At 36.0% G+C, this 25,619-nt stretch overlaps 2 protein-coding genes across 4 annotated transcripts; both read left to right on the top strand.

Moving 5' to 3' along the window:
- The first annotated feature begins 2,536 nt into the window (after positions 1-2,536).
- On the top strand, positions 2,537-21,511 carry LOC124413141 (protein phosphatase 1 regulatory subunit 3C). Of its 3 annotated transcripts, none has more exons than XM_046893519.1 (4): positions 2,537-2,556; positions 17,563-17,814; positions 19,168-19,662; positions 21,125-21,511. In XM_046893519.1, the coding sequence occupies exons 2-4, from the start codon at positions 17,569-17,571 to the stop codon at positions 21,368-21,370; spliced, it is 987 nt and encodes a 328-aa protein (XP_046749475.1). In that variant the 5' UTR covers positions 2,537-2,556; positions 17,563-17,568; the 3' UTR covers positions 21,371-21,511. The 3 variants fall into 3 exon arrangements, with proteins under 3 accessions (XP_046749475.1, XP_046749476.1, XP_046749474.1); XM_046893520.1 differs by lacking the exon at positions 2,537-2,556 and adding an exon at positions 5,582-5,719 and having other exon boundaries at positions 17,563-17,802; XM_046893518.1 differs by lacking the exon at positions 2,537-2,556 and adding an exon at positions 5,582-5,719.
- Positions 21,512-21,545: 34 nt separating this feature from the next.
- On the top strand, positions 21,546-24,526 carry LOC124413142. Its single transcript, XM_046893521.1, has 2 exons — positions 21,546-21,901; positions 24,043-24,526. The coding sequence occupies exons 1-2, from the start codon at positions 21,546-21,548 to the stop codon at positions 24,047-24,049; spliced, it is 363 nt and encodes a 120-aa protein (XP_046749477.1). The 3' UTR covers positions 24,050-24,526.
- The last annotated feature ends 1,093 nt before the right edge of the window (positions 24,527-25,619 follow it).

Raw genomic sequence — 25,619 nt, 5'->3', positions numbered from 1 at the left:
AATTAGCTAGAGAAAAAATAAAAATTCGCCAATTTTCCTAGCTTAGCAAAGAAGAGGATATTTAATTAGCAAAGTTTATGTGCGCCGCTAATGGCCATAATATTTCACGTTCTTTGCTCACGTATAACTTAGATTCCCTTTTAATTTTTGTTTTCTGCTTCGCAGCTTCACAATAATTTTTTATTGTTGTTTTGAATTATAAGAATTTCTAATAAAAATAAATGTTTTCTATACGAATCGTTGTTGTATTATTTTTCCTTTTTCTGTTTATAACCCCTGTACTTTGGATTTCCCATCCCCTCCGTCATCGGCAACGTCGATAATATTATCTGTGCAAATATCCACTGAGTAAACACCAGGTGTATTTTTACTCGAGTGTAGCGTGATTCATTTATATACTTATACACATTCGTGTACTTAGGGCTGGTTTTAATCTTAAATTGAATTGTCGGTACAAAGATTTAGTTTGTTTCTTCGTTATAATCTGACGAGTCATTCATTCAATATTCAAGTTTGAGAATTCAAAATTTATCAAGACTTATTTGCCCAGCCATAAGCATATTGCATATCTTATTATTAAACATATATTTTTTGCATAAAGTTTTTTGGGTTCACACGAAGTTTCACATGAATGATAATTGAATTGCCCAGTAAAAAAAGCCAACTTATATTCGCGATAACGGATCTGTTACCGTGCATCTAAACATAGAGAAGTTGAACAACATTTTGTTCCGCTTGTCGTGAAAAATTTGCACACCTGTCGCAGTTTTCAGCCTGTCTATCTCTTATCCGCAGTCAGTCGGTTATTCGTGTATTATACTTATATATAATATACCTGCGTGAGCTTGGTTCAGAGTTGAAATGCAACGGGTGGTTTCAGGTATTCATATCGATCGATGAGGGAGCAGCAGGCACTGCAATGCAGTTACCTGGATTCTGGAATATTGGGATAATATGAGGAGCTTCGATTACGCTGCCGAAGTGGAAAGATTCCCTTGGAAAAATTGACTTTAAATGATGTTTTGGAACTACAAGTGTGAATTTCCATAAAATGTAGGATAATCGTACGATTTTTTATACGTGAGATAAATTTTAAATTATTTTTGCACATCGATCATGTGAGCAAATAAATGAGAAAATAATATCGTTGAGTGTAATTTATTAAAGGAAAGGGTGACTTGTATAAATATTTGCATAGAACGATTTGCACTGGGATTCACTCGCGCATATTTGCAGATATAACTGCGTCGTAGATATTCATGTCGAATAATAAGCTGCAATGGTAATAGCTGTTATTTGCATCCCATTACGCTATCGAATTGAAGAGTATAAAGACTGCTGGTTGACTAACCTTCGTTGAAAACGTTGTACTTGTTATAACTTGTACATATTCCATAAACAGGTTGAACATCCTATTTATTTATAATATGCTTCACGAATGGGTTCATTTCAAGCATGCGAACGAATCGATGTTCGATCGGTAAGAATTTGCGATTGCAGCGTAATTTCATTGCGCTAGGATTGATTGATTGTAATCGTTATTCAATATATTGTGCAGCAATCGAAAAATTAAAAATTTCTCAGTAATAATGTGACATTATTGACGCATCCAGGGCAGAATATTTATTGTAATGCCTTTTTCTCCCATCCCGGGTTTCTTTTAATCAAATTCTCTGCATCATGTAAGTTATAAGTACGCGACAATCCGCGGCTGCGATTGATTAACGGCCAATTATTAACGATCAGAGTGCGAATTACACGCAATTATTGTTTATAATTGGTACTGTAAAACAGTTGTACGCGGTGCGAAACGAGTTTTAAACTTTGAACAACATTTTTCATCGTTCGATAAGGAGTCAGACTGTAGCCACGTTTCCTGGTCAATAACAGCTAGGATGGGATGCTGCAAATGAAAGCTTGGCTCAGGTTCAAGGGGCGAGATCTGCAAACCATCGGCGCCACGGTTCTGACCGAAGAAATCTGGCCTACTATCCCGTGCGCAGGGAATTCATGCACACACATATGCAATCTTGTGTACAATTGCAACGGCACGAGTAAATATTTACCGCAAAATTGTAAAAATCTTTGTGGAATTATACCGGAGTTTCTCACACTCGTTAGATTCAACAGAAATATATGCGTGATTTTTACTATAATTGTACATGAAAAATATCGCGCATAAAAATGCACGAGTTACAAAACACTTTGATTATAAAATTTGCACTCCGGGGTCAGGAGCGAGTTAATCATGCTTGTAAACGAATGCAATTTTCCTAGATATTCGTCGTGATGATTACATATTTTCTCGTCACTTTGCCGCACGTGCTTTGGACTCGAACAAAAATTTTATCCGGATTAACCAGCTTTCGCGAACTTAGCAGACGCACAAGAATTGCCTTATAATTAACGCATTACGCTCTCCGTAAACCGGCCGGCGATTCGCTTGACTTGTTAATTCGATCGCGATTCTAGTGCTAACAGTAACTAATTGCCGCTAAAACCTTATACGAGTGAAACGGCTGGTCTAAGTCACGAGGAAAGATTGTTTTCGGAAGGGTGAGTGAGGCAAAAACGCGTAATTACCGAAGACAAACATCGATAACCCTTGTGTATGTTGTGTACATATTAACGGAACATTACCAAGAATTCGTTAATCTTATTATGCATATTGTTATGTTCACAATAGAATTTATCTGGAGTGAAAAAATATCCAAGTTTGTACCATTTTGTTTTTTCGCCAACGATTACGAATGGTCTATTATTTTTCAACTTTATCACCCTGCCCAGCAGATTTGCCGGGTTAAAAATGAAAGCTCAGATTCAAGTTCCAGTTCGACAAGTTCAATTCCAAACTGTAACGTTTCACAAATAACACGTGGCATCTTCATTCGGCACAAACAACCCCGCTATAGGCTACGAGTTTTGCATCAGAATAATACAAATATATTGTTTATTTGTGGCTGGCACGAGTATTTCGGTGCACTTGAACGATATTATATTATCTTGTCTTTTCTTCGGTAAACCGAGGAGAAAAGGGTAAATTAAAAGCGAAGAAAATATTGAATCGAAAAATTCCTTCAACTCCGAAATAAATTTCTTGTTTCTATGTTGCTTTCCCTATAGGAAAATAATTTTTTTAAAGTAGATTAATAGATGAATTGCTCATCAAGGAATATTTTTCGATTTCTATTATCCTTTCTTCACATATCCTTTTTTTTATACACAGAACTTACTGTAAAGAGCGTTTCAGAATAAAAATCAATTTTTAAAACGTTGTTAGCCTCCGAACAACAAATAAACAATAAACAAGAAACCCGGATAGACGAGGAAAGAAATAGAGAAAACACTGCACGGCGAGAATAAATTGGCTGTATTAAAAGATTGTCGTCTAAAAATAGAAGCCACAGGGGGAGGCTGCAGTTGGTAAAGTACCGTGTGTTCATCTTCACCTCGCCTGAAGACGTCCGCACCGCTGGACAAACGTCACGTGACGCTTTCGAATTATGATGGTAGACAAAAAGAAAAAAATTTAATGTGGATTTTACTTCTCTTGTGGAGAATATGTGAACAGCACTTTTTTTTTATTCAAATCTACGCATCAATTGCGGTAGATTTACCTAACAACTCTTTTCTCTAGCAACTCTTTTCGTAAATCTTGCCACAATTGATGTACATTTAATTCCAAAAAAGTGCTGTCCATATGTTCGCCACAGGAGATGTAAAATCCGAGATTGCATATCCTTGGTGCAAAAAGCGATGCAAAAGATCGGTTTCGCGGCGACTCGAACGGGAATTAAAACCGGTTGTAAGTGTCATATTTTTCATTTATTTATTTATTTAATTTTTTCGATCTTTCTTCTTCTTTATTCTCCTCTTCAATTCACAACTCCGCAAAGTTTGAGGATTGCTTAATCGACACGCTGCACTGGTTGCACTTATACCTATATCATATACCATGCATACAGCAATCGCTGATCTTTCGTATTTATATATCATTGAGCTTTATTCTTTCTATCTACATAGACTATGTGCGGTGTTTGCAAACTAAGAATAAATAAATTTCTATCTATATATTATATATACGTGTCTGTTGTACACACAATCCAACGTGCGATAATTGTACGGTTACACTTCTTGACTACCACGTTTATGCGTATATATATAGAACGGCATGTTGTAAAACTCCGGTACAAACACTGTACGTTTAAGACGATGCAGCGGATCGTGTTGCACGCGTATGCAACAAGGTATACTTATAGGTACGTACGTACATGGGATGGGTGCGTGCATCGTATACCTATATATGTATTTACGTTCGAAGCATTCACGTGCATAGTATACAGAAGGTTTTCGGGTCAAGGGTATTTCCTTTCGTCAAGTATTTGTAGAACGTTCTAAACGCGAGATAATGCGTATAGATCATGCATTATAGATCTATATATGTATACACATATGTACTACGCTCTGCCTTCGATGGAGATTGAACGAGGATTGGCCAGAAACCGGATTAACGATACATGTCTTCCATATGTGTAGACTGCTTCTACCTGAGCAAATGCATGGGGAAAAGAATGAAAGAATTTGGTGCCTACCAACAATTCTCAAAAAAATCAAACCCACGTCGATCTGATTAGCAAAGTTCCAAGTCGAAAAGATGAACTAATTTCAATTGTCTCTTCGTATACGATATGAGCTGAAAATTTTTTGTCGTCGTAATAATAATAGTCTTGATTTATTAAAATTAAAACAATCGCAAATAGCTACTCCAACGCTACGGAATCTACAAAATTTTCCAAATCATCAAAGTTCGAGTTTCACCCTCACGGGATTCGCGGACGTTGGAATGAACCAGTGCATCAAAAATACTGCTCCAGTATATATCAGGACGTGCAATGGCTGCGTGGAAGGCAAGGTTCGGCTTTAGTCGGTTCGGGAGATCGACCGAGAACTTGAATAATAGAAAAACGTGGGTTCCCTAATCCGAGCAACCCTCCGAGCCGTCGAGATGAATCTTTATTCTTTCGGTGTGAAGAATTTCTCCGGCGGTAGGGCGGCGATTGGACGAAGACTTCCGACCACGCTGGCAGGTCGGCGTTTGATTGGCCATCTGGTCCCGTGCACGTGAATACCACGAGTGGTCAGAGCGCATGCGTGGCTGTATTCGATGCGGACAAGTCGGAGGATCTGTCTGAAAAAAACACAGTTGGCGCGGCCGGCTCGAAGGATGAGGTCTGCGGTACCTCGCGTGTCTTTGCACAAACTCGTCCTTAACCGCGTTGCCGTAGTCGTGTGAAACTGTTTCATCATCGTATATAAGCCAAATGAACGAGCAACATTAACATTAACAAAGCGTAAATCAGTTACAAGTACATACAATACGATCGGCCGAGTTGAGGATATAAATATCTATAATTTATGTTATTTACCGTTAAATTTACTCGTACGTTATACATGCTGAGCACCATTGAATATACGTATAAAAAGCATAATATGCTGCCCCTTAATAACGAAAATGAACCGGTGAATTATATGTATAAATAAAATCGTTCGTTCCTTTATAATATTTATATATAATTAAAGAATTTCAATTATACGGAAGTCGTTGTGCTTCGGCAAAAAAAAAAAAAAAAAAAAAAAAAAACCCCATCTTATATACATATATAAACAGTGTGGAAACTCCGAGATTTTTTCACCCGTCGGAATTCTTTCCTTACAAACGGTGAGTACCTAACAATCGACGATAAATTTTTAACCACTTTTGCCACACGGTGTGCGTGTGATGTATTGCATTGTAATATTATTGCCCGAGAATGAGTTTGAATAACGTTGCTAACTGCAGAGCGTGAACGTTGAGAAGGTCGTGTTTTTCACAAGGGAGTAGCCACTCTACGTAAATCGCGTCCTCCCGGACCATTTTATCGTATTGAAGTTAGTAACGCTGCCGTAACGATTCATGCTGACAAAAAACGAAAAAACCGTTATTTCGGAATTTTTGAACTATTTGAAATTCGGTAAACCGTAATAAAACAGAAGACGTTCAGATTTCGAAATCTTGGTACCTTCAGAATTATTGTAAAATTAGGAAATTAACAATTTTTTCCGCAATGTTTCGTTACGATAGCGTTACTAACTTCAACCCCGTACCATTTTGTTCTACTCGAATCTCTCGTTCAGCAACCATAATTACGGAGTAATTAACTATCGTTACGAATTGGCAACTGATCTGTTTACCCTCCTCGAGTATACGCAGTGTGAAAAGCGATAGAGAGCCGAAATTAAGCTGGATGGCCTCTGGTTAATTCTAATTCTTATTGGTCGTGTGACTAAACTAAATATCGCGTGGCGAATACAACCAACGGTAATCGAAACATACCACGATCGGTGGGCGAAGGTTATTGGCTTTATTACTTACCTATAAGAAGGTTTGTGCGAAGCGATATTCCGTGTCGTTTCGATACACCCGATAGTGTTTACCAACAGAGTTCAGAGTGCGTCCCAGAGTTTTCCTCACGCTTATGATGCCCTCGCGAGTTGGGTTTTGACATCTGTCCTCGATCTTGAGACATTCAGAAATGCGATCCAAGAATAGGATACGAGGTCCGACCTCGTCCCTCGTTGACGTAGAGAAATTGACTGAAGGAAGATTCATGTTTAGCATCTCGAGGATCAAGACTTTGGAGATTTCGAAGCATATTGAAGTTGGTAACGTTGCCGTAACGATTCGTGCTGAGGAAAAGCGTTATGCCGCGATTTTTGAATTCGGAAAATCGTAATGAAACAAAACACACTCACAGTTCGAAATCTTAGTTACTTAAAAATCGTTGTTAAATTAAAGAAATGGGGATTTTTCCCGAAGGTTTCTTTACGACAACGTAACTAACTTCAACCCGGTGAATCCGAAAGCTGCGACGATTCAAGATGGATGCCTATCTGACTATCCGTGTAGTTCATGACCGTCGAACTCTTCGGCTGTTGTAGAATAGTTAGTTGAACCCTAAAATGAAAAAAGGAGTTAGAATAAGGAGAAAACTGCAGTAGAATTATAAGTTTCGTATTCCGAAGGCTTGTAGCGGTTCTACGTGGAACTACTTCGTATTATGGATACCTACTCGCGTCGTAAGCGACAATTGCGTTGAGAAACGTGAGAAGTTGACGTCGCGAGTTGAGCAGCAGCAGGAATCGGCTACTGTTTCTATGAAAGAAAACTGGTCTGACATGGGGCTAGATTTTTCTGTCATTCGTATTTCTTTTCTTACATTTCACATACGAGACTTGAACAATATCATGTTATACCTGCAACGTTTCTGCAGCTGCGCAGGCTGACGTTGAATGCAGTAACTGGAAGTTGAAGGGTTTCGATGCAGACCTCAATCTACGATGAACATAACAAATTCGAGTCAAGAAAAAACAGTTATATCAGCTTTCCCGGATGCATTGTAATATAAAAATCTACACGGTAAAATATTATCATTGAAATTGTATTCGAGAACTATTATATCGATTGCATATGAAACAAATGCTCTGTAATGTATTAATTCATATCAATTTTCCAGTCAATTGAAACGATTCTTCAAAATGTTTTGTTTCCTTGCATTACTAATATCCGCTAATACCAACGTGTACAAACTGCAGTCAGCCTTGATTTTACTATAATTACTTAGTGAGTTGGAGTGGAGTAATAATAAACCGTTAATTGCAACTTGAAGTCACTGCGGTAATCGATAAATAATTGATCGTGTATGTCTAGGTACAATACAACACACAATCGAGAGGATCGATAGAATAATTTTCTAGGTCGAAAAACATGCGACATGCATTAAGTTTGAATTTGTCGAATTTCGTTAATGCCTGGACTAGGTATAATAATTATAATTTATGTTTCTTATTCGCGTTGGAATATAATTACAATCGATCAATATAGTACACGATGCACAGTTTCTACTAAACTTTATTACAAACTGCACCGACGCGTTCAATATTTTTCCACAAATAAGTTGCTGCGAGTCGTCCGGTCATCGGTTTTCAATAATTTTCATTTCCTCCTTGCGTGTGTGCAAATTATACAATATTATACGCATCACACGCGCAGACATGCCTCAGCAATTTACAGGCACACAAGGTGAGATTTTATGCACTTCAGAGTTCAATATTACACCGTAAGGCGCGTGATTCGATTTGCCGGTGCAGGTAATAAAGCACTTGCACATATATTTCTCTTCCTCAAGCAATTAACGGTCGTCCGATAATTCGGAAACGAAAGGCAGACATGCGTGCATTAATAATAAGTTACGCATGAGCGCCGCACCGACTTCTGTGCAAACATACAAATTACAACCATACGTTATACCGTTATAATATTCCAGGCTTCATTTAACTCTAAGAGAAATATCCACATTTTAACAGGGGGCGAGAAGACTCCAGGAAAATTTTACATTCACAAGTTATATATATATATATATATATTGATACCGCAGGTGAATATATGAGGTGTAATATTTTCGCGATAAAATTCGCACGCGGTATCTAAGCCTCTCTATAAGGGGCATGATAATTCGCTACGTATCACACGGATGATACACTTTTATTGTATATAGGTGATCCAGCAGCGTATATATGTTAAGTATAACAGATATTATTCGGTTATTTATTGGTCACACTAATTCTATTGCAATGTAAGCTGTTGCAGCGGCTATTTATATAAACAAGAACTGCATTTATAAGCGTCCGTTTGTGCAATGCGTGTACACTGTGCATTATATATATATATATATATACACATACACCTAAGTATAATTCAAGATTAGGAAAAGCGTAGGTCAATATCGTAATCGTTGTTATATATCTCGTGCTCGGAATTCGAGGCACGCGTCTGTCTGCAGTAGCACATCGTCGATCTGAGACTTTTAAGTTTACTTATTGTTAGAGGCGGGGCATTCGAATCGTACGACTTTTACTGAGTATTTATCACATGAATATGAAATGTTTCGAGGGCGTCGAACTCTCTGTCGACTTCACACACGTATTATACTTCAATTTATATATAGGTTTATATGCGTACATACATATATATATATGTATATATATATATACATGAAAATACTCCGGATAAATTGTTAAAATATACGACCTCTGTTTCATCGATATTGTCTACATGCGCAAATACCTTCGATTCTACAATGTTTATACATATGTATTGCAGATATTTTACGCTAAAATAATCCCGATGGCCTATAAATACGTCCGAGTATGTGTATATATATGTATATAATATACACACACGCATAATACAGACAGAGACATAGACTCAACCACGTTGGCAATTTATTTCGCAGTTTCGAAAGGCTCTCTCTCTCTCTCTCTCTCCTTCTCTCTCTCTCCGTGGCCGACTGCCTCTGCGGTTTGCTAGCTTGTGACCAACTGGATGACTGACTCTTGGCTACCGCGTGATAACCTCGTGGTCAAGCGCCAGTTTCGTCTGTCGAAAAAGCCTGGCGCCGCGTGTATAATCGAGGAAAGTTCGAAGCGAGACGCTGACGTGCCGAATTTGCTAATCGGACCTGGTAATTAATTGCCTTATCGACATTTCGCTCACCTCAGCCGCAGCGGGAATTCGATACTATTTGTATGTCAAAGAAACTTTTTATTAGTCTGTCTCTCTCTCTCTCTTTTTTTTTTTTTTTTTTTTTTGTTAAATTTTAATTTTTTTTTTTTTTTTACCTTCAACATACGTTACCGAATAACGGCATTGGGATATAAAATCAAGACTTTACAACAGGAAGAATCGAGCTGATGTATAATATAGCAGTCGACCTAGAGCTTAATTTGACTATAAATCGAACGCATGGTTGATGAAAAAAATCAAATCCACATCGTATGAAAATTCATAGATATAGCGTATTAGTCGCGCTATTATAACTGATATATTGTTTATAAATTGCTTCTGAGATATGACCTTTATTCAATTACTCCTACTCCTTACCAATATAACATATTCCTATACGTATATTTATAAACTAAATATCTAAAATCGCGTGTGATGCGAATTCGAATTCGAATTCCATAGTCCGGAAAACTCCCGGTTGCTTGATTCTTGATTATTTATGGTTTATCCCAGCCATTACCATATATGTATATATATAATACTTATCTCGGTATAGAGAGGAATTGTTCGTATCTAAACCCTGCGAATTTCCTCCATACGTGACTTCTTGGAACTTGAGGGGATTAACAGTCTCTAACAATTTCTAGACCAGTCGCAACTTCCCGCAGAGTTTTTATTTTTCGGAATAAAGGTTTGAGGCTGGGCAGTTTCCGCCTCTGTACTTTTACCTGCGAACGGCACTTTGTATAATACGAAAATACCGCAGGTATCGGGGAGAAACAATTTTTCACGAATATCCGATCTCAATTGCAATACGCGCCAAATGTTTTTTGCAAATTGTAGAATTACACTGTATAACTGAACCGCAAAATTTCACCGTTATACCTATGTATAGAGTATTCAAAAAGAAATCGACTATTTTGTTTATCTCCGTTCAAAGAAGTTTCCATGTTCTTTGAAAAAAAAAAAAAAAAAGTTGTCGATTTTTTTTTAAACACTAACCTATATCGTGTGATTTAATCGTGTGAATGAAAACGAAACGGTTGATATGGTCTGACGGTAATCATAATACAACGATCACTTATTACCAGTTTTATGCTGCATGGTTGTGTGAAAGTCTCTACATTATATGCATAAATATCTCGAGTGATTGACTGATGTAATTATAATTATTAATATATGGACTTATGTATGTACGTATGTATGTATGTATATATATAAACGACACACCTACACGCGAATTTCACTTTCCTTCGCGCAGATCATAAATATGACATGCATCGCATTTCGCGATAATAATTGTAATATCATTATAATGTAATAATTACACTCGTGATTCTATGAAAAGTTTGGAAATAAAAAAAGAAGTTGCCTCATTTTTCACGGTCACGTTTACTGATTGGAGGTCGCTCAAGTTATTACATATCGCTGTTCTATGTATAGAAATATCTATATATCTCTCTTACTATATATACATATATATCATATTTCCGTCTGATGAGGAAATCTCGAAAGGCTTGGGGGTCCTGCTATATTTGCCCCGGGCGCAATTGCGATGCTAAAATCAACAGCTGCGGATCCCGCGTTTATATTTATTACTGATCGAGTGATTGATCGGTTCGAGCTTACATAACTTGCAATATATATATATATATATATATATAGATACTAAATACTAGATCTTTTTTGTCGAATTTTTATATATTTGCGATCTTTATACGTATATTCTAAGTCTTATAATTATTTTATAAATTATCGTTAGGTTGTCTTAATTATTTCGCACCGTGATCTTTGCACAAATTTTCCGGGTATTAGGATTCTCTTTATCCTCTCTGCTTCATCTCTAGAAATACTGTGGGTGACGTCTTAATATACGTTTGGTAAGATGTGTGTAATGAGTGTGTATATATATATATATATATATATATATATATATATATATATATATATATACAGCATAACCATAATCCTTGCCAAACCTTGAAGAGTTTTGAATTTGAAACTCAGTTATAACTCATCGGTTAAATTTTTTTGTATCGTATAGTACAGTTTTAGCATTTAGATATTATATAAAGGGGAAAAAAATGTTCTTTACTTTGAATTCTAAAGGTTCTCACCTTTTTCTAATCCGTGCAGGATAAATGCTTGAAACTTGTCGCATGTACCTTATGCTAAATTACGATTATTCGCATGCAAATTGATATCACTATGTATACGTTTGCCGATGAATTAAATAACGATGCGAGATTTCGACGAATGTATAATTACGTAAAGTTTTCAACAGTTCACCTCACGTCCGGTGTGGTTAAAATTATCCTGAATTATTATTATCACTGTCATCCGTTTTTCCATGCGTACGTGCCGCGTTGCTTAGTTTACTTTTCGATTCTTTTTTTCCTTCCTATTCCTCCTCTTCTTATATCGTTTGGAATTTATGTAAGTATAAAGAGAACGTGGATCACGTAATCCGGCAATCCGGCTACTAATTCAGACTCGCATCAATGATGCAGGTATTATTTATACATGAATAATAATTATTCTTACACATGGCATGTATTTTAGCCAATTTATTTAATACGTTGTTACGAGTGTAAAAAAGTAACCGCCCGATGACTCGATCGTGCTAATTTTGACATTTTCAAATTTAAAATTTCCTCTGCCAAATACACGCGTGTTATATACTGAAATCCATAATATATCATCATGGCGGTATGCGTGTGGCAGAAAAGTTGCGCGTATCCGTCCTATGATTTTAAATCTGTAAATCGTGAGAAAGGATTCTTGCTTTCGAAATTTATGGAGAGATTTATCGTTTCACGTATGTATATATATATATATATATATATATGTATATGTATATACGCGTGTGTTTACTGATGATGAAATCACGTGATGGGTTTCGTTTTGAGATTGGTTATAGCCTTTCTTCTTTTTATGCTTTTTGGATAGTTTCCCAGTCGCGAGTCGTCAGCTTTCTGCGATTATGTTTGTCGTATAAAAATATCTATAAAATATATATACATACATATATATGTAAATATAGTCAGGCCAAGAATATTACTCGGAAATAGTTTGTGATCACGCTATCTACTACTCGTGCAGATTTCCTTTTACACATATTGCATATTAAACTACACGTTACATTCTATGCGTAACATAAAATTGCGGCACGTGATGCGTGAGGTGATGAAATTCTCCATGTATACTAGAAATTACTCATCACCGCGACAACGTGATGGGAAAATTGACCGAGGCTCGAGGCGAATGTCGCAATTCATATGCATGCAGTCGGAATTAAAGCATTCGACATATATTAATATTAACAATAACATCTATATATACAATACCTATACATACTATATGTATAGACAAGTGCAGAACGAGGTTAGATGCATATCTATAATTCAAGTTGACACAACGAATTCATTTTCAAGGTTCCGTAACCCTGGCAGCTGTCGAAGGACTCGGAACTGACCTCACGCATCCTTGTCCTCCTAAGCGTTCGTTAAATTGCGATAATTTACGCATCATGTGTGAAAATTAGTATGCCGTCTATATATATATATAGATATATTCCAACACCTAGAACCTCAAGTTCGATGGTATATATATATTCGTTGTTTATATAGACGAGGTCGAAATATTATAAACCGAGAAGAAAGAATTATTAGGACCTGTTTTTACGGACGTCATTATCACATTGCATTTTACAATATTATTATTATATACTGACGTTTGGTTATTTTTTTTTATTTTTTTTTTTCATTTTGATTTCTTTTCTCTTTTCCTCAAAAACTTTGTATTTGGATTTTGTTTTATTTTCAATTTCTTTATTACTTTGAATAATTTTTCTTTATAATTTTAACCGTGAACGTCGTTTTGGACGTTCAGAGAATTAAGGAGACGGTTCCGTAAGTCGGGGATTTTCTTCACACATGTACGAGTTTCTGTCTATCTGCACAGAGGGAATTGCGTGACACGCATGTTGTGCGTTCTTTTAGCGATACAAGATAAGGTTAATACGTTACGAGAATTTTTGACGTCTCGAGACGGGTTCAGCGACTGATTATTATCATGTTCATCGCACGATCATAACGATACGTCGTACATGAGGAACTTTTTGGCATTTTGTACTACATATATATATATATATATCGGGTGGTACGAGGTCCAGATAGACTTTATACCTAAATTACAGAAATCTAACGTTTTTTCTTTTTGTATTCAGCAAACGAGTAAGAATATTCATAATTAACGCTCTGAAAATGACAAAACTTACTAATTAGATGTATAATATATTGTTTATAGTTTACTGTAATCATTTGACATACTTTTTAGGAAACTGTGACGGGGGGTACGTTACAAAATTTAAATATCAACTTTGATATCGCGCTTTGGATTATAATTTACATTATATATTATACAATAATAAAAGAACGTTATTTCAATTGCTTGTAAATCGTGTACACAAATTATTGCAATATATTGAAGAAACTAAAGTATGATGACGTATCGCGTACCTGAAATTTATTGGGACGGATAATCTATGCGGATTATTGAATCTTGCAAAGTGAGAAAAAATTCGTGATAACGAGATAACCTATTTCTATTCAACATACCAAAACTACAAATCTGATATCGATACGTATAACAATATACATATAAGTCTTATCGAAAATTTTTGCCTATCATGGATAATATATATATATACATATATATATATATATATTACGTACTAAGTCTGATGCGTAAAAAATTGTCTCGATGGAGTCAAGAATTTTGAAGCCTGGTATAATGAGTGAGCGATAGCTTTAATCTTTTAACGTAAAAATGTTGTTTGTCACATTTCTTTTTTCTTCTTCACTTCTAGCACATCGAGTTAAAAATTAATATTATTGAAAAAAATTCTATCGCATTTCTATCAATTATATTTAAATATAAATAAAATTATAGATAATAAAAATTTCATTTTTTAATTTTAAACATCAGTCGTTTCATCGTTCTCAGCAAATACAATTTTCATCACAGCTGTTGAGCGTTTATAATACATGTTCACGTGACACTCGCAAATTAATGTGCCTACATACCGCTTATACCGTATATGAACATATGAATACACTATTTGCGAAAAGCCTGAGTACATCGCACATTTTTGCAGACTAACAGAAGCAGTTAAGAATACATGGAACGAACCGTCGACGGCAGAATTACTTAAGCCATGAACTCTTTTTGACGACTTTACCGATAGTTTGTCAACGATCGACAGAAGAAACAAGATACCGATGCTGAGCAGCAGACTATATATACAGAATCGTATATGCCAACCTGTAATTAATCCATCCATACGCGGTTGTTTTTACAATTAGTTAAGGGATCTTAAAGGATCTTGTCTTGTAATTTTCCATTGATGAAAATTCGGGCCAGCCGCGATTGCTCGATATAGAACGGACGATAATAAAATTAACGAGGCCAAGGGCGTTTCAATATCTGCACGTATTGGTATTATACGTGTATTGAACAGGTTAAGATAATGCAGGTTTCATGATAATTCGTACAATACTGTAGTCGCAAAAAAAAAATTATAATAAATAAAAAAATTAACAAAAATTGGGTGGTTTAATTTTTGTTTTTTATTTCTGTACCATGTAACACGAGAGGCTTTCTTTCTGGTCATGAGCTGATCGACGATTATTATTGATCAATCGTTATGACCAAATTATTGTAACAAAAACTATGCAAAAAATGCGTGTATAGAAAAGTTTTGAGAATTTCTCAAGTATCGTCTTGAAATTTTTAGACTTTTTCTCTTTCACATCTTCTCATATATATATATATATATATATATATATAAATATCTTTCGCACATGATATTACTCGAGTAATAAACTATATCGATAATCCATAGCCTAAGTCTGTCGTGCAAGCACACTTTCTAATATCTCAAGTCAACGTCCTGGTGCTATCACGCATCTTGGAATTAGATTACGCGTCTTCGTAATCCAAAAAAATATCCAGACGGGATATGAAATGTGCGAATTGGTATGATGGATTATAAGGCGACGTTAACGCGAAAACAAAGATAAATTATACGCTACGGTAATTCTTACGCGTTAAGGTATTATTTGAGAAGAATATCTTGTATTAAAACGGGTTACGAAAAGAAATTTTTATCATTAAAAAAGTCCAAAGAATCGCAAAAGATTTATACATATTTTCTTCCAATATCCGTAACTACAGCGATAATTATTATTGTCCGAATTGATGTGTAATTACAAAAATTATACACGACGACGACGGGACGTTAATTCCGATATTCGATATTAAATTCAGTTTGATTACAATTAGCCTTGATATCTTTGTAAGTATTTTATATTCTTTATGTACTACGCTATCGCGAGGAAAAAAAATCTGCTTTATCGATCAGCGATCGATAATGATCAATATGTTATTTGCACTCTCGTACAGACGATCGTTAATGGGATAAATATCTATGCACATAAATAGTAATCAATTGCTAGGTGATATCGATTTCTAATTCGTATTCATATATATATATATATATCTATATGTATAATGATCCTTTATCATATTAAAATGTATTGCAACAAGTACCTAGATGATGTGCCTGATTGTTAGCATAGCCAGAATTTTTTTTTTTTATAATACTATATAACTGGAATTAGGCGCGATGGGCGATTGAGCGTGGGAGCCATGGCATCATGGCTGTAACATTATATAGCAGCTCCCCAAATGTGGGGATTATCACATTTCACCACCACCACCCTGGCCTCTTAGTATCTCGTCGAGGCTTGAACGAGAGCAATGCGACGGAGGACGTCGCTCCGTCTTTTCGTTAAATACATTCGCACGTAACGTAAGCGAAATTAAAACGGCGTATGAAACGTGCAATAATGATTTTATATACGTGCATGTGCAAAAGTTCAATTTATAATCACAGTGATTCTATGGTAATTTTATCAATATTCGGGGATGTGTAATTAATTTATTATTCGTGATGCATAAGTGTCGGAAAGAGAAAAAGAAACGTTGAATAAAAGTACGATAAATGATTTAATAAAAAAGAAAGAAAAGAAAAGGATAAAGTAAAAAATTGTGATACTTTACTACCGTATCTCAGGATTTGTAACAGAGAAGATATTATTATTTCACTTCATGTCATCGAGGTAATCTTTCAGCTTGTGCTAATTTATCGAAACGTAATTAAGGACGATCGAAAAAATTGATAAATTATTATTTTTCGTTTGATTTGGTGAATTTATAAAACTTATACGAAACGAACTAAATAATTGTATTATCATGTTTGTAGATTTTTTTTTATTTCTTTTATTTTTAATGTAGAAAGCTCGTTTCAAAATCACGAGGAGGGGGTAAAATACTTTGGAACTACCCACGATAAAATGATTAAGAATATTTATCACTGTCAAACATCGAGTGAAAGGAGAAAACGAATTTTGGTTGAAATCTTGTAAACAGGAAAATAATGAAACATAGTGTACGATGGTCGATCAATAATAATTATCTTATATAACAATCTACATCGTCTTCTGAGAAGAAGAAAAAACGGGGAAGAAGTGTTTTTTCTTGTTTAATTTAAAAAAAAAAAAAAAATTTTTTATACGTTCTTTCAAATCTTCTTATCTGCTCACGCCACATGCGAAAAAACAAGACGTTTGATGTGAGAGTCGGTTTATCATCAAGTCTTGGGGGTATCGCAGCTTGACTCACGCGTAAATAAACTGGCGCCTCCCTCACAGTTATTTATTTTATTAAAATACTCTCGCAGTACACACACACACACACACACTGACACACGGAAATACGCGCAAAGATGCCGGGATATCCAGGTCGTGACGTCCAGGTTAATAATAATAATAATAATAGCAATAATAATAACAACAACAATAATAATAAAACAACTCACGATCCTCCTCTGTTCGCAGATCTCGATGTGCTCAATAGCCATGCCAGCCGAGGTGATCCTGGGGCACAGTCCCCCGGTTTACAGCACGCTGCTTTATCGACCCCTGGTGGTGTCGCCCCAGGTGACGACGAGGGCAGTTCCACCGAGGATTCGGCCCTGCCTCTCGACCGGGTCCCTGCCCCTCGACAATATCCAGAACAACAACAAACAGAAGAAACGTGTCGTCTTCGCCGATGATCGTGGCCGGCCCCTTACCCAGGTAAAATATTTCGTAAGTGTCTGCTTTACTTTCGCTTTTTTTCTTTTTGGAAAAAAAAAGGTGGCGGGGCGGGGGAGGAAGAAAAAAAAAACAACGCGAATCACAAACGAGATGAAGAATAACCGATAAACGGTAGTTTATATTGTTGAGAAAAAAAAAAACGAATCCAGTCGTACAGACTTGTGTTTAATTTTTCGTTTTTTTTTTCTGTCTAAAATCGAGACATCAATCCGAGCTTACGCGAAACCGAGATTTATTTACTAACAATAAGTAGTTTGTCGCTTTGATAGATAATAAATCTTCATAACACTAAATTTTTATTGCATCATTCGCAATAAGACTGTCGTAAAGCGTTGTTATTATCTGTCACTTTTAATTTACGCCTCACGCAATTAAAATAAATGAATATATTACTAATTATCGCCGATGTTTTATACTGATCTTTTTTGGGCTTGTATGATATTTGGAAACAACTATAAATACAAGATTTCTATATTATATGTATGATAGTCGTTAAAAATTTCTATTATAAAATAATGAAATTTCTATGCATGAAGTAAGATCGTCAGAGTTTATCTGACAGTATAGAATATAAATATACGATGTACGTCAAATTTTACTTCCTGAAAATTTCGCGACAGCGTTTTTTTTTCACCGTGCATGTAGCTGGAATCATCCTAACACACCAACAACAGTACGCATTGCACCAGTGGCAATATACAGCCGCTTGGAATGCAGCTATGCAAATAAGACGAGATTATTTTGCAATTCCTTTCACCACGCGGCTTAAATTGCTGTCACTTATCCGCGACACGTTGCAGATTAAACGAATTCGCAAAACTCCATCGAATAATATGCACCACAAGATTCATTCGCGTACAGGGGTGGAACAAAAACAAAACAAAAATAAGGAAAAGAAAAGAAAAAAAAAGAACGTTGCCTAATCATATCGTGCATAGAAACACAAAATTTTCATAATACAATGTAAAGCATGCATAGATATTTCGATTTTGTAAAAACGAAAAAAAGAAAAAAATATACTACTTTTTAACACCAATTAGTTACGATCTATTGCTTTTCCGGTATTAATTTATAGTTTTTGTACAAGATTTTTCATCCCCAGAATTATGAATTTTTTCTCCGAAATCATTCTTTTTCTATTTCGTGATATTTTTTTGTCGTTCTTGTAAGTTTATCTATAGGATTTTATCACCGAAAATTTTTCATCTTCCAAGATTAATTAAATAGAATTTATACACTTTGCGTCTCTAGCTAAGTCTGCATGGATTTTGACGAACATTCAATTTCGAGAAGTGAGAGAGAGAGAGAGAGAGAGAAATATAAGCGTCTCTGGTATTATTTCAGGTCCGAGTAATGTCGGAACCGAGCAACGTGCCGCCTTTGTGGAGCAGCGCTTACCTCGCCGGAGTGACCCGAGGTGTGAAGGTGGAGGCGACGCCGACGCCGTGGTCGCCGACGTTCCCCCAGCCGGCGAGCGACTACCTCGCCTTCCGCCGGAAGCTGGACCAGGAGGCTGTCAGCCTGGAGAACGTGATAGTGCGAGAAGCGGAGGAGTGCCTGGTCGGTACGGTGAAGGTGAAGAACCTGGCCTACGACAAGGAAGTGATAGTCAGGGCGAGCAGCGACGACTGGATCTCCCACGAGGACGCCCACTGCAGTTACGTCTCGCAGCCGGGCGCGGCGCAGGCCGCCCTCGTCCTCTACGACACCTTCCGTTTCCGGTTGACCCTACCACCGCGGTCTGACAAGATCGAGTTTTGCGTCTGCTATCGGGTTGCCGGCGACGAGCACTGGGACAACAACGAGGGGAAGAATTACGTCGTTAGAAAAAAGTCCGAGGTGAATATTGAGCTGATGATGATGATGATGATGAGTCTAGCTTGAAAACCTTATGACGCGCGTCCTCCGCACCCAGGCTATCACCCAGACCTTCGTCCTTCCCGCTTGATCTCTGCTGTTTTTATATTCAATACTTGGGGGTTTTTCATCATTTTTTTTTCAATTTTATTTCTTAAAATCTTGTTTGCACTTTCACACCCCCACCTCCGTCCTCCACCGACCTACTTGTCATTTGTCCTTAGTTAATTATGTTGTGTGTCAATTGCTTTTTGTAAACTTCGAAACACATTTTTATCAACTATGTATTGGTGTATAGTTACAATATATCGCAGACTCTGGTTATAGGGATCCAAAGTACTATATGGCGTCGCCTAATAACGGGTGACATCGAGGGTGACATACACCCTAATCCTAGTCGTATTTTAAAATGAAAGACCGCGTATTTCAACCGCGTATTTTATTCAATATTATCAATTCGATGTGAGATAATAAGAGACGCAAGGAGCGTTACACAAAGTTTTCCGTTCTCTTGATACCTTATAGTCGTGTGATTGACCGAAAACGAAAACAGCTAATCAGCTAGCGCGACGCCATTATTACCGCGATACATTGGATCCCGATAATATCGAGATACTTTAGTTGAATAGGAATAATATATTTTAGCATGTTTTTTCACCATCTTTTTTTTATCCTTACGGTACATCCCGGGGAAAGATGTTTTATTTTATTTTTATATTTTTTTTTCACGTTTGATATACATGTTTAAATAAAAAGTGAGATTTAGACTTGATAGATGATAATGGATGGAAAGGAATTCTTGAAGAAATAAATTGGATTTTGCCAGAGCCAATTTGCTTGAAACAAGTATCTCTTATTTGTTCCAAATACGACAGCTTAAATTCAACAATTTCAATTTAGTTAGTTTGACAAAATAAATTGACAATTAGGTCATCTCGAGTACTTCGTACGACAAAAGTATTCTGTTCAATTAAGTAAATACTGTGTTTCCCGCATTACAACGTTTAGTCGAATCAAACGAATGTCACTTGACTGAAAGTAAACTAATTAATTCTCTTCCTCCGTGTCTACATTATATACTTATATATAGTTATACACTGTAATACGATATAGACTGCATTTATTATTATACTTTTATTCTAAGATATAACAAAAATTTAACGATTATAACCGTATAGATATTTCGGTAAATTATACACGACATACAAATAGGTATATAGTTGAAAGTGGAGCAAATTTCGCGATATTGCATATGTCAAAAAGAAAAAAAAAAAAAAAAAAAAATGGGGGAAAAAAAGTAAGAAAGATTCGATTCCCAATCCTCCCCCCTCCCCCTCTCCTGCAAAAAAAAAATAAAAATAAAAAAAGCCTAAGAAAAGAAAGAGAAAAAGATGTGAGAACCATTTAACGGGACGAAAACGTCGTTTCGTGTGGATATTTGCAGCCGCTGCAGCAATCGGCGAAGGCGTCTATGATCTGCAACGGCGGCAGCGTCGGTGTGACGTCGTCGATTAGTCAGACGATGTCGTCCTCGCTCAACACGAGAAGTGACCCGATACCGATCAGCAACGGGATAATGAACACGAGTCGGGAGGATTTGCGACTGAGGGACGCGACGAGGGCGAACATGAGGGCCTGGAGCGAATTCGCATCGTGGAATCACCTGGTGAACGATTCGCCCTATTGGTGATGCCGACCGTTCTTCGACCTCCTCGCTTCGCTGCCCCCAGCCGAAACAATAAACTTCATTCCCAATCACGCAACATCGAACGAACAATCGGAAATACAAATCTAGGAAATTTACAAACGAAAAGAAAAGAGAAAAACAACACCAACAACATTGACGCGATTCGACATTATTGTAGATGTGCAGAGCGAATACGCTGCGTGTTAAGAAGTCACGTGATACTCGGTGGCAATCGGTTAGAAAAATTGCGACCAGTGTACATACCGATTTCCACAGACGAGGCTGCAGACTCTTTGAATTGACGGAAATCGACCTCGCGACGAGGGCATGGACGACGTGTATCATATTACACCTCCCCGCATCACATCTGAACCGATCACCAAACGATCTTCGGCTAAAAAAAGTATCCAATCATCTATTCCTGATGGACGAATTACTCCTGCAGGTGAAATTCATCCGGACTTGCACGATTCTACTCACGTTTAATACCAGGAATCACTATCGCGCAGGAAATCGGCAGCTAATTTTCTTATGGTGAGTTGATTTTGTATATTATTTTTTCCACAATTTATTTTCAAACACTCTTCCCAAATTCGAATAACGTTTGTAATCTTTTTTGCATCCGGTATAATCTTGGCACGCGGTCTAACTTTCGGTCGTTCGCTGTTTTGTAAATTGAACGACTTATAACGATCTTGACAATATTTCTTTTCATTTTTTTTATTTATTCAATCAACCGTTATTTTCAACCCTCTTCGATACCGTTCGACTTTCTTATATATCGTAAGCCATTGGCAACATCCACTCAGAATTTGGATATGGGTTAAAAAACACTCGCAATTTCTGTACCGATTTTTCCCAAAAAAAAAATTGCGATCGTTCGCGGATCGACAGCCCTCGGCTTATGCGGCACAAGCTTCAAGAGTCGACGAGACTCGTATGGTTACTGCGAAACTTTCACTCTATAAATAGCCGTCTATATCGAGATGTATAAAGGCCGAATGTACACGCGACGGTTAGAAATTCCACCGGTATCGTTGTCATTGATACAGTAAATTGGACAGCGTCGTTCCTTATCGTCCCGTTTCACTTCCCCGTTCTCCACACTTTCGGTTACATTTGTTCTATAACCGTTTGTGCGTAAAAGTAAACTTAACGTTATTCTACAAGTACATATATGTATTGTACATAAGAGAACGGTTGATAAACAATATTGTCGTTTTCGAAAAATCGGCTCTTTTCACATACCTACATCGATTTTTCATTATTATAATCACTATTTTATCCTCAAATTTCTTTCTCATTATCTACACGATTATAACGATTCTTATTCCATTTTTATCTAACTACTTTTTCATCAATTTTCCATGTTATATGGGATATACGGGACATTATTGAAATAATTCATCTTCAGATTTAAGAATTTTTTATCCATTTATCACTAGTTCAGACAATTTTCAAGTCAATTTTGTCATTTCCAATCACTTTTCTTTGTTTTTAAATTGAATATGTTGCAGTTGTCGATTTCGAATAAATAACCGTTATACCTGTAAAATATGAGTGATATTAAATTGATTTCCGGTTACTACATTACACGACCATATGCATAAAATTTCGCGAATGGTTTTTCAGTGATTTCCTTGTCTTGTCTTGTCAAAGATCTGAATTAATATCTCGCCACGACAATGTATATACGATAACCTTTCAACTACTTCTGAACTCAGAATGTCTAAACAATTGAAATATCGATTTCCAGTAATTTTCCGTCATTAATAATTGACCCCGCATATAAATCGATAAAGTAAACTGCGTTCTGTGCATGTAGTACACGGTACACATCTGACTATTATAATATATGTATACTTTCATAAAAAATAGAAATGTTACAAATAATCGCCGACGTTTGACTGGAGCTTATCATATACATTATATATAAACCGGTCATGCACTACACTAGCCTCGTCAGCAGAATAATTATCTCTCTATATTCTTTAATCGTTCATCAACGACGACGAAGCGTCGAAGTCGCGGTTCTCCTTGAACGCCTTTAAAACCTACCTATATCGATCTGCGGAATCGGAACGCGGTCTGCTGTATATGCATTATACGTACTTACTTACTTACTTACTTACTTACTTACTTACTTACTTACTTACTTACTTACTTGCGATCCGCGAGTCGATGCAGCGGCCGATCGACGCGGTGCAACAGGTCTGCAGTTGCAGGTAATCCGAAAGCCGGTTACCAAGGCGTGGCAGAGAGCCACACCATAAAATCTCTCGGGTCGTCTAGACGCGTGGGTCTGGACGCCCAGACGCCCAGTTCTTCGATTTTTCTGAACCGGAAACTCCCCTCTCCATTAACCATTCTTTTCACCTCGTTCTCTATTCTTGAATTGAGAAATTTTTTTTTATTTGTTACAGTTACTATCGAAAATTCTAAATGAAACGAATATCTTTGTACAACAAAAAAAATGGATTCAATGTTATTGGAATTAGTTGTCAACACTGCATTTTTTTTTTTTTGTTATCGCAACATTAGATCCATTCGTTCAGTTATACGTCTATCTGTATATAATTTTTTTTTTTTTTTATCTTTCTTTACAAATTCCGTCTATTTTATTCTCTAAAAGTAATGTTTTTTTTTTTTTTTTTTTTTGCTTCTTTCTGTTTCAGGTTTTAACGAGCAACGTGAATTCGCTGTGCCAAACAAATTAAAAGGTCGCCCGTTCGCGTCCAAATTTTAAGTTTATCCTAACTTTACGTAACTATTTTAGTTAGTTTTTATTCTATACGAATACTGGAAATATTACACATATAATCACGCCTTCGTTTTACATACAAACACACTGTTCGTCAAATATTGTACCACACACAAACGCATACACACACACACACACACACACACACACCTTACACATGATTTCCTATTCGTTGATATTTTTTTTTGCACGTTAATTTTTTATTATCTATATTATGCATATATCTATTTTTTTTCTCCCTCTCACGCTTTCTCGTGCTCTCTTTCTCTCTCTCTTCACTATTCAATCATTGTTATTTATTCTTTACTTATTATTGATGATTAGTTCGGTGAAAAGTTCACTATAGCTGTATACAGTACGTACGTTACACGTTGTAAAGGAAAAAAAAAAAAAGAAAAGAAAAACAATGAAAAAAAACACGAAATAGGGAAAACTGAACGGCACCGTATCTAAAGCTCAATTTATATCCACGTACCTATACAGATACACTATGAACTATTTGGGGCTGCGGGGTTTTGGTTTTCTATGAAAAAAAAAAAAAAAAAAAAAAAAAAAAATTGACACATATATTTATAATGTGTACATAGTTCCACGCCATGTTTTTTTTTTACGGATTAGATGGATGTAGAGAATTTGCGAAGGAAGGGTGGGAGGAGTAATGATTTTACAACGAATGAATTGCCGAGGCATGGATACCGTACAAATATATGCGCACACACACGTACGTAGATAATTTTATACAGAAATTTTAAACTTTGAAATCAAGGCAAATTCTTATTTATATGTAGCGTTGATTGGATCGCGTCAATTTATTATATATGTATATTTGAATATATTTATTTCATTATCCTACATGTGTACTCTGTGTTTCGTCTTTATAAATTTATATTGTTATATGCATAGTATATACATTTGAAAGAAAAAAACCTTTCAACAATTTCTTAAGGTTTTACTCATTACAGTTTTATCAACGTACGTGTGTGTGCAGTTATATTTTGAAAAGTATCTGCGTGCGAAGAATTTAATGTGCCTTATTATAGAATACAGCTCGAAATTTACAATATATGCATATATATATATATACATATACATATATACATATACATAAAACGGTGCTACGAAATTCTGATTTTTATTTCAACGTTTTTTTGTTTCCCATTGTCACAGCAATAACGTCAATATTCGTTCAAACATTGCGATATATTGTTTGTTTATTGTTGCTTTTTCAATCGTGATATATGATGCATGAATTTTTTACGCTACGCGGTGATTCCAATTTTATTATATCGTGATGATGAATATGATGTACTTGTAAATTATATATATATATATAGAAAAAAAAGAACACTGATGAAAAAAAAATGAATCAAATATCCAAAAAAAAAAAAAAAAAAAAAGTTGCCAAAATTTATCAAAAAACTGCTTAGAGTAAAAAAAAAAAAACGAAAAAAAAAAACTGATGAACCCTTCTGTAATTAATTGTTGATATGT

The sequence above is a fragment of the Diprion similis genome, chromosome 12 (assembly GCF_021155765.1).
Source record: "Diprion similis isolate iyDipSimi1 chromosome 12, iyDipSimi1.1, whole genome shotgun sequence".
Lineage (NCBI taxonomy): Eukaryota > Metazoa > Arthropoda > Insecta > Hymenoptera > Diprionidae > Diprion > Diprion similis.
The sequence above is the reverse complement of the archived record's forward strand: the minus strand, read 5'-3'. Positions and strand labels throughout refer to the sequence as shown.